The 10,669-nt window shown below is 49.6% G+C and overlaps 1 protein-coding gene across 2 annotated transcripts; it reads right to left on the reverse strand.

Annotated features, from left to right (window-relative positions):
* Positions 1 to 3,147: 3,147 nt before the first annotated feature.
* TSHB (thyroid stimulating hormone subunit beta) lies at positions 3,148 to 5,474 on the reverse strand. 2 transcript variants are annotated; one of them, XM_069875863.1, is made up of 3 exons: positions 5,089 to 5,474; positions 4,143 to 4,305; positions 3,148 to 3,443 (listed from the first exon to the last, which is right to left on the reverse strand). In XM_069875863.1, exons 2-3 carry the CDS (start codon positions 4,302 to 4,304, stop codon positions 3,201 to 3,203), a joined length of 405 nt encoding a protein of 134 aa, XP_069731964.1. In that variant the 5' UTR covers position 4,305; positions 5,089 to 5,474; the 3' UTR covers positions 3,148 to 3,200. The 2 variants fall into 2 exon arrangements, with proteins under 2 accessions (XP_069731964.1, XP_069731963.1); XM_069875862.1 differs by having other exon boundaries at positions 4,879 to 5,474.
* Positions 5,475 to 10,669: the final 5,195 nt, after the last annotated feature.

The raw sequence follows: 10,669 nt of genomic DNA on the forward strand, positions 1-10,669 counted from the left end.
TTTAGACTTGAACAACCTAACTTTCTGCTGAAGTGTTTTGGGTTTGCGGTTGTTTTTTCTTTCTCTGCTGAGGAGCGCATTTGTTTTTCTGAGCATAGTTACGGCTGATACTCCAGGGTTTACTGCTGTTCTTGCACTTGCTCTGCATATCAGGAATGGAATACCGCTTACTAGTGTAGTTCTCTAAGTTATTGGTATAATTTAAGCCGGAAATCAACATTACACTTCCACTAGTGTCTTTAACAGAATCCAGAAATAAAGCCTCTTCTATTGTCTCCTGCTGTTGTGAGGTGCGTGACAATCTTTGGAGTTTCCTCTGCACCTGAGTAACTAAAAGTCTTTTTCAGCTCATTAAGGGACCGAAAGCACAGCTGCTCTTTCCCCAGGGGCAAAGGGGAGCTGTAAGAGTTCTCCCCTGTCGCCGAGGGCTCTGTCCGGGTGGGGTTTTGGCTCTCAGCCCTAGATGCAGGGCGCCCGCGGGCAGCTGCGCTGACGCTCTTTCATTTCGGCTGCTGAAAGCGCAAAATCCTTGACTTTCGTGAGCAGATCCCTTCCAAGCAACTACACCACATCTTCAATAAGAAAGCTTTCCAAACGCAAGCACATCCAAGCCATTCCCCAAACCTCCTCAGACCCAGCTCGGGCTCCAAACGCGGCGCGCCGGGGCCGCGGGGCGGAGCCGCCGCCTCGGGGGCGGTGACCAAAGACCGCGTCCCTGCAGGCGGTAATTCTAAAAAGCACATCACACGGACCTTTCCCCTTCTCCCGTCAAGCAGTTTCCTCTAAGGCATAAAGACGGAAACAGCCGCTGCCTTATTACACCCGTGAACATCATCGTTCCTATTTCCCTCATCCAATTGCTGCCGAGTAACTGACTCCATTCGTTACGGGGAAGCCTCAGCCCGCTTCGGCGCCTCGCGGAAAGCTCGCACGAGCGGCACAGCCCGCCCGCAGCCCTCAAACGCAGATTTCGTTTTCTGCACACGGAAAATCACGGTTTTATAGCCAATTACGTTTCCCGTGTACCGTGCAGCGGCCGCAGCCTCGGGCGCCGCCAAGTGCGGGTTCGCCGTTCGCGGGAAACGCGCGGGACCGGCGCTCCGCGGCCTCACCTGTCGCTCCGCGGCTCCGGTCGGGGCGGTGCTGAGCGGGAACGCGCCGAGAGCCCGGAGCGAGCGCCGCGAGGGGGCTGGCGGGAGGGGGCGGGGCCGGGAGCGCGAGGGGCGGGGGAGCGGCGGGAGGGGAGGGGCGCGCGAGGGGAGGGGCGGACGGAGGGGCGGGGCGCGCGAGGGGAGGGGGAGCGCGAGGGGAGGGGGAGCGCGAGGGGAGGGGAGCGCGAGGGGAGGGGGAGCGCGAGGGGAGGGGGAGCGCGAGGGGAGGGGCGCGCGAGGGGAGGGGGAGCGCGAGGGGAGGGGGAGCGCGAGGGGAGGGGAGCGCGAGGGGAGGGGGAGCGCGAGGGGAGGGGGAGCGCGAGGGGAGGGGGAGCGCGAGGGGAGGGGAGCGCGAGGGGAGGGGGCGCGCGAGGGGAGGGGGAGCGCGAGGGGAGGGGCGCGCGAGGGGAGGGGGAGCGCGAGGGGAGGGGCGCGCGAGGGGAGGGGCGGGGAGAGGGGCGGGGCGCGCGAGGGGAGGGGCGCGCGAGGGGAGGGGGAGCGCGAGGGGAGGGGGAGCGCGAGGGGAGGGGGCGCGCGAGGGGAGGGGGAGCGCGAGGGGAGGGGGAGCGCGAGGGGAGGGGCGGACAGAGGGGCGGGGCGCTCGAGGGGCGGGGGCGCGCGAGGGGAGGGGGAGCGCGAGGGGAGGGGCGGACAGAGGGGCGGGGAGCGCGAGGGGAGGGGGAGCGCGAGGGGAGGGGCGCGCGAGGGGAGGGGCGCGCGAGGGGAGGGGCGCGCGAGGGGAGGGGGAGCGTGAGGGGAGGGGGAGCGCGAGGGGAGGGGGCGCGCGAGGGGAGGGGGAGCGCGAGGGGAGGGGGAGCGCGAGGGGAGGGGGCGCGCGAGGGGAGGGGGGAGCGCGAGGGGAGGGGCGGACAGAGGGGCGGGGAGCGCGAGGGGAGGGGGAGCGCGAGGGGAGGGGCGCGCGAGGGGAGGGGCGCGCGAGGGGAGGGGGAGCGTGAGGGGAGGGGGAGCGCGAGGGGAGGGGGCGCGCGAGGGGAGGGGGAGCGCGAGGGGAGGGGGAGCGCGAGGGGAGGGGGCGCGCGAGGGGAGGGGGAGCGCGAGGGGAGGGGCGGACAGAGGGGCGGGGAGCGCGAGGGGAGGGGGAGCGCGAGGGGAGGGGCGCGCGAGGGGAGGGGCGCGCAAGGGGAGGGGGCGCGCGAGGGGCGGGGGAGCGCGAGGGGAGGGCAGAGGGGCTTGTGTGCTGTGGCGCAGACGAGCACACTGAGTGGGCTTGGTCCCAGCTGACTACTCTGAACCTCAAAAGGTCCTCAGTAAACCTATAACATACATGGAATAATGTCGTTGCTTGTATGAAGGCTGTAAGCGTACGTCAGAATCTAATTAAAATGATCAATACTAAGACCATGTGTTGTCTTTTTCGAAACTCTGAAATATATCAGGTGCTTTGTCGGCAAGCGTCTCCTCACAAAATACCTGGAATTTATGACCAAAGCCTGTGTACAAACACACACAGCCCTTCCTCCTTCTTCCCCAAAGCAAATTAGAGGTGGGTTCTAAAGGCAAACCTACAGTCACAGAATCACACAGAATCACAGAATAACCAGGTTGGAAGAGACCCACCGGATCATCGAGTCCAACCATTCCCATCAATCACTAACCCATGTCCCTCAGCACCTCGTCCACCCGTCCCTTAAACCCCTCCAGGGAAGGTGACTCAACCCCCTCCCTGGGCAGCCTCTGCCAGTGCCCAATGACCCTTTCTGTAAAGAATTTTTTCCTAACGTCTAGCCTAAACCTCCCCTGGCGGAGCTTGAGGCCATTCCCTCTCGTCCTGTCCCCTGTCACTTGGGAGAAGAGGCCAGCTCCCTCCTCTCTACAACCTCCTTTCAGGTAGTTGTAGAGAGCAATGAGGTCACCCCTCATTCTGCTTTTGTTTGTACCCTAGAGCATCCAGGTAACTGAAGCACCTCCTGATACCTCTTTAGAATAAAGCATTGTGCACAGCAATTCGCAAACCCGTTATGGAATACACCTTTATTTATGATTCATTGTGGGCAGAGAGGCACAGTTCGACCTTGTTCTGTTGGAAGCTTACACGTTACAGAGTTTCTGCGGTTTTGTGCAGTAGTTTGTCCTAACCTTCTCGTGAACGCAGTCGCTGTAGTCAGTGTTGCATTTACCACACTTGCAGCTCACAGCCACAGGGTAGGAATAATAAGGGGTGGTGTGATGGGGGCAGCCTGGGATCAGTGCTGTCCGGTAAAACATCTCTTTGTATGTGCACACGTTCTGGGACAGGGCGCTCCGGAGCAGCAGCTTCTTGCCGTTACTGTCCTACAAAGAAAAAAGAAAGGCGCTGTTTCCCTGAAGTACACACAAGTGTCAGACAGTTCCCTCTGGCTTTCTCTCAAACGTCCAGAAAGCAAAACCTTTTAACGCTTAGACCAGCTCTGATATTTTCAGTGCACTCCTGTTCAGATCTGTAATGTTTGACCTGCACACGACTGGTGCTCTCTACCCCTGTTGTTCATCTGGCTTTCATGGATTTAACCGATCTGCTTGGCTCAGAGTGCCTTTGCTATCTGCGTTTGACCAGAAAATTTGAAATGCTGTGATGAACAGTGATGCTTACGCACAGTGCTTGGCATGCCGACATGCAACAGCTGGCTGTCCTAACAGCAGCAGGAGTAGAAGTTACCCACGCCATTTACATCAAACAAGGGCGACTAAACCTAACCTGCCTCCTGCCTGCTCCATCCGGACGCCACATGCCGACTGCAGAGGTTCTGCAGCACCAGCAGGCAGCTCTCTGCTCCACACTGGAGTTACAGGCTTCATAGCTCCAGAGGCTTGGCATTTCTTGCCCAAACCTTTGCAAAAAGCTAACTTGAAAATATGACAGTGGGATTTTTCAGTGACAAATGCTGTGAGAATTAGATCATTTACACATAGTTTTCCAGTGAGAACAGGCACCTGTTTGGCTGTGAGGGCCATTATAGAAATGACTGCCTAAACCAGACTCATGCCTTGTACCCGAGTCATGCAGAATCCAGCGCAGATGGTGGTGTTGATGGCCAGGCAGTAGGCGCATTCCCTTTTCTCCACATGGATTATATACTCGGAAGGAGCACAAAGTGATGCTGTTTGACCGAGAGCCAGGCCAAAGAGGAGAGAGATCACAAAGAAGGGATTCATGCTAGATGTGGAAAGAACAAACAATCAATGAAAGCAAACCCTCGGTAACAACCCTTTGCTCACAACCTGGCAAGAACAGTTCTGGTAGTCACGGGCTAGAAGTAATCTTCATATTTTTAGCTACAGCCTGACAAATTCTCTAATGGTACTAGCAACTAGAAACAGGCCATTAACAACATACAACAAATCCCATTTTCCCCCACTAATACATACTACATGGAACTCTTCTCTAATGAGTGATAAAATGCTGACAGAGAAAAATAACAGGAGCTTTGAAAATGTGACATCTGTGAGAGAACTAGAGCTCTAGAATTAACCAGGGATGCTAAAATAATCTTGCTGGTTTAAAAATAATTTTCTAAAGAAAGCATCTTATAAAATGTTTGTGGGAGAAAAAGAAGCAGCTGTGATATCAGTCATGCCACTGTTTTTTTACTTCCCTGCTGGCTTAGAGGTGTGATGAAATGGGAATGCTGCCAAGAGCTAAATAATAGATTCAAGCAAATGACAATAAAGAACACCAGCAAAGCGTTCAAATTAATGAAAACTGCCTTTATCTGCCTGTTGTGCTGACCTCATTGCTCAGACCAGTTGGGGGATCCCGAGAACAAAGCTTAGCTTAGCTCCGAGACAATTCCAGGTATACTCTAAACTACAAGCTTGAAATGACAGTGCCCACAAACCCATGGACATCACCCTCCAGTCTCTGCCCACCGCAAAAGCCATTCATCGCACCGTCTGGTTTACCCTGTAGCTGCAACAGTGCAAGCCTGGAAAGACCAACCTCGTCAGCTGAATTCTTCCCTATCACAGGAACCTGATTCTGCCTTGAGCTGGGAGAGGCAGTGACCCAGCAAAGGCTCCGAGCGTGCTTTATACTCTCCAGGCTAATTCCAGGCTGATCTTATTGTTTATATTATTGCATCTCAACCGCTGCTTCCTTATCGCAAAGTCATCTATTGAAAATTCATAATGAACATCAAAGCAAATGTGATAGGAACAAATGCATCCATGATATCCTAACCTGGAAACTGGAGCTGGAAATCTAATTATTTTAACAGTCATTCTCTCCTCAGGCTTTTAAACTAACCACTGCTTTAAAAAAAGTTATTACTGATGAATTTAATTGCTACATAGGACAGCAATATCAGGACAGGAAGGCTAGCATGGAGACAGAGACAACCTGAATCACTTATGACTAATCCCGCAGCCATGATTTGCAGAAGTTTAATGAAGCCTAGTTCACTCCGTTTGCCCAGTATCAGGTGGGCACAACTGTGCTATGCTGTGCAGTGCCATACACGTGAAGTAACGCACCTCACAGCAATTGCTCTGCACTGTGGTTAGGGACAGCCTGGCTCACATACCCAAACAAAACACACTGAGGAGGTGTCTGGCCCTGAACCTACAGAGCAAATACAGAAGAAGCAACTCACTCTGAAATTCTAATCGGTATGGGAGAAACCACTCCTTGTAGCACAATGAGAAGCAAAATACTGCACCAACACCAGTGAAACACAGATGTCCAAGGATTTGGGAAAAAACACTCACGCTTAGGGCTTTGCAGAACATCTGGGAGGAGTAAAAGTGAGAAAGGCTTGAGTCAGCACGCACACCTTGCACTGATTCAGCACAAAACCACTATTCTCTACTCTTCCATCAGCGCCTAGCCAGCCTTCTCACTATACCTGCCCACAGGAGCTCTGCTAGCGCTTACCTTCTCAGTTCATCCCCTGGCTGTTGCTTGGATTCCATGCGATCTACGTCCTGTGCAGCTCAACCACAGTGTCGATTTACATAGCCAGAAGAAACATGATAAAGTTGAGTCTGAGCTGGTAAACGTGGTCACTTTGGGCTGTCGGAGATGTGATCCAGTCAGTCCCAATTGGTGTTTCACTAATTCCTAAATAATACTGCCTCGTTTTCCTGTGGTTTCAGAGTGCTGGACTCAGCCTTGTGCCCTGGAACAGTTCTCCAAGGGTGTGTTTGGACAACATGATAGAGTTCTTGTTCTATTAAGACTAGCCAAATGCCTTCTGTTCTCATGGAGTCTTTATGGGTTAATTTCTACTATATAACTTCTCAGGAATTAAATATAGCTCTTTCTGGCTTAAGGAGATGAGCAGAGCATTAATTGTACTCTTGGTAACATCTGTCCATCTACACTTAGCAACAGCACTATCACACTGCTATTTGCTGTTACTCAGATTTGTTAATAAACTCTATTTGTTTGATATATTTTAAATGCAGTTAAATGTACACACACAAGTAGATAACGTGTATGAACACCCCCACCCATTGTATATACACATATACACTGCAGATGTATGTATGAATTCGGTTGTTTAAAACTTTAATCGCAGAAAAGAGTGTTCATTCTTGGAAAATCTCAAGAGTATCTCAAAGGAGACACTGATCCTGAAAGGAAAAGGAAACAATTAATAAAACTAAACTCTGAGGAGGACAGAAAATGACCCAAATAAGAATAAAATTTGGCATTCCTAGTGCAAGAACATCACATGCGACCCTGGCATGCATAGCTGAAGCAGGCACAGCCGTTCCTTCTCTCTAAAGATCTCACACTCATTTCCAAGCCCAGCTTTAGGCAGTTGGAGCTGTATTTGTGTACCCTGGTCCTGACAGGAAGACCCCCACATCCAGGTTTAAAGCACCCTCAACATATCCTGTAAGAATACAGGCAGAGGCCAGAGCAGAGTATGACAGCAAACATCCTTTGCTGCTTCAAAGTGCTAATGTCTCTGATTTGAGAAAAATGGATGCAACTATGGAGGGGAAATTCAGATTAGGGTAAAAAAGAATTTGCTGTAAGAGGATTTAGGGAAATGTCCACAAATATCAATAACAAAAGTTATACTAAAGCTTGTAAGACTATTGGAGTAAAGACGAAAAAGAGCATGCAACAACAAAAACTAGGAAAACAAACAACAAGCGCTGTTAGACGTGATAAAGTGTAGGAAACTCCCATGGGAAGCTGGGGCCTAGGAAATAAACTTCTGTCAGGACAGAGGCCAACAGTAATGCCAAAGAACACGACCGGATGAAGACAAGCTGTTTGTGGAGCAGAGTAATTGCCAAGTCCCCAGTAAGACCACACATATTTGAAAGTGCAGTGGCTGAACACCACCACACACATTGGCAGCAAAAGTTATTACATAAATTGTATAAGGAATAAATATTTTAATTACTAGCAAGCTAATGCTGATTTCAACAAGCCTTGGAATACAGATGAAATTTCAGAGCATTAAAAGAAGTGCTAATATTGTGCCAATATGTGAAGAAAGATTGTTGACCCAGATGACTCTCAGCCCTCTCGCCTGACATCCATACCTGGTAAGCCAGGTAAAATATCAGAAAGTTGATACAGAATTTGCGCAATAAAGAACTAATGGACGAGAACTTAAATTTAGGCCTGTCAAGATGGTGTCACATAAAATAGGTCATGCCACACAAACTTAATTTCATTCTTTGAGATGATTACAAATTTAGTTGTTAAGGCAGCTACATAGATGCCATGTCCTTGGCTCCATCTGTCCAGAGCCCTGCTGCCACCAAGGTTTAGGGCTGTTAAGCAGAGTCCAGCATGGCACGTGCTGAATGTCAGGAATTATTAATCACTGAGGCAGGTAGTATAATTTCAGTAGTGTATTTATTCACTGCAGCTTTTTAACCCCGCATCTGAATGTGCTGCAGCGCCTTAAATACCTGACCCAGTCTTAAGAATGAGCATTCATTCATCTGAAAGCACAATAAATTACTCTGAGTGGACCTCGAGACTGATGTGACCACTGCTGCTTGTACTCAGGTTAGCTCCATACTGATACAGACACAGAACCTCTTGGCTACTGCCAGAATGGCCTCAAGCTCACCAGGGGAGGTTCAGGCTTGACATTAGGAAAAAGTATTTCATGGAAAGGGTCATTGGGCACTGGAACAAGCTGCCCAGGGAGGTGGTTGAGTCACCTTCCCTGGGGATGTTTAAAAGACGGGTGGATGAGGTGCTGAGGGGTATGGTTTAGTGATTGATGAGAATGGTTGGACTCAATGATCCAGTGAGTCCTTTCCAACCTAGTGATTCTATGATTCTACATGGCTGGCATCCTGCTGGCCTGACCAGCTGTCAGAGATGCACTGAACATCACCAGAGTGATAATATGCAGTCACATCTCTTTGGTGACTTAAACTAATAAGCTAGTATAGAAACTTTTCCTTGATCATCCTTCTTCTAAAATCTATCATTAAAAGGCTAGTGCTTATGGATCCATTTCTTTGGCTGCCCCCCTGCTGACCTAAGAATATTCAGTGACAGACATTTTTAATGTGCTTTTACAACGATCAGCTTTGTAGCCGTGTTCTGGAACAGCCAGTTACACTGTTAATTATTTATCTTTAACCTTTCTATTAACTAAACCAATCCATTGACTGACATCAGTTATTTTACACTTTCATTACACGACAGACAATGCCAGTGTTCTACAGGAGTGTTATAAGCAATCTCTGTAAACAGAATTCAGTGATCATAAAATACTTAAGCTCGTTACCCAGGAATCTCTGTAATGGACTAGACAAATTCAGTGTGTGCCAGGAGCTGATATGTAAAAGCAATTTAATAGGTTTTTCTGTCACTGACAGATGCCTGAGATAAAAATAGGAACAGTGAGAAGTTATCACACATTATTCCTATTCACTCTTCTCCTGTTAGCAGTATGACATGATGAAAACTTTGTGATCTTATGAGGTTAACTTATAGAGCAGAGCACCTCTCGCTTCCACTGCACACAGCTCTGTGGCTATTTAAATAAATACATATTCATGGTTGCATACAGCAGGGAATTAGAAGCTCCGCTGATGAAAACCAGACAAAGCTAATCAGATTTGTAGAAGATTAGTAGTCTGGTAGAGGAATTATTTCCAACTTTCTCCTGCTGCAGACCTTCACTGTTAATAAGATCCTAATATGCTGCCCTGGAAACAAGTGGACTTGCCAGGTTTTGCATTTAAACAGACCATAGCTGGTGAATTTTCAAATCTAATCTGTTTACTGCAAGTCTCTGTAACAGATTGAAACACAGCTCTCACCTCTTAAATTTAGAATCACAGGTGACCACTTTTGTCTGTCTTTCCTAGGATTAGCTGCAGCATTCACTATCAGCCACAAGCTACAAGAGCAATTCTCTTTGCTTCATATCATGTGCCAGCGATTCCCAGTTATGGTCTGAAAATGCTTCACAATCTGATTTACTGCTTGGCTCATGATTGACCACTTTGTACTTGGTTTCATTTCTTTGGGAAGCGCTAGGTATTTCTGCTACTCTCAGAAACACAGTTGCTACACTGAGGACAAAATTAAAGCCTCCAAACAACAACAAAGCAAAGCCAGAAGCCTTCTGCAGCATTGTCGGGGGGAATGACTACAGCCACCCAATATCCTGACTGTGCTAAACGGCAAGCATCAAGGATTTTCTGCGGTTCCTAAAGGAGATGTATGTTCCAAAGGGAACTGCAAAACACGGCTCTCCACTGGAATACAAAAAGGACAGGAGCCGTTCCTCTGCTTTGCTAACCACATCCCACTTGCAATGTGCTTATAACACCATTCCCCACGCCAAGAAGCCCTCAGACATCCCGCAGCTCAAGCTGGCTGTCACTCTACCACACACACTTTTATCACTTAAAAGAGCTGCATCAAGCAATACCAGCAACGCTGACCTCAAGCTGTCAGCTTTCCACTGCTAGGCCAGCAACATCCCTTGAGGCTATGGATGCCGATCACCAGTCCAGGCCCCACCAGGGGTCACTGCCTACGGCAGCGTTGCCCTGAGCTGCAGGGGCCAGACCTGCTTTGCTGAAACGGGACACACAAAGGGCTGTATCAAAAACCTGACAGCAACACAGAAGTCTGAAGAACTAGAAGACACCATTCTGTGAGGGGGTGAGGGGTGAAGAGGAGAGAGCAGGCGAGTAGCAGCCACTGCCTTAGGAAAAAAGGAAAAAGAACGCAAGAGAAATATAAACTCACTCACATGGTAAACAAGGAAGCAGACACAGCAGAGCAGAGCACTGCTCACCCTTCTCCTCAGTCTTTGGCAGAAAACGAACAGAACTGAACCGTGCTAGGAGTATGATGAAGGAAAGCAATAACATACACCAACATTTCCAAATGCTTGCTTTACGTTAAGGTGACCTGATGTTTGCAAACATCCTGTCGGAAGCCGCTCCATCAAAAGAGGTGAAAAATTGGTATCTACAGTCATTATCAATTACAATCTTGCTCAAAAGACATGTCATACCTCAGATTATCTGATTATCCTTCAAACTGGTTAGTAAAGCCCCAGAGGGGGGAAAAA

Source organism: Phaenicophaeus curvirostris, chromosome 24 (assembly GCF_032191515.1).
Source record: "Phaenicophaeus curvirostris isolate KB17595 chromosome 24, BPBGC_Pcur_1.0, whole genome shotgun sequence".
Taxonomy (NCBI): domain Eukaryota; kingdom Metazoa; phylum Chordata; class Aves; order Cuculiformes; family Cuculidae; genus Phaenicophaeus; species Phaenicophaeus curvirostris.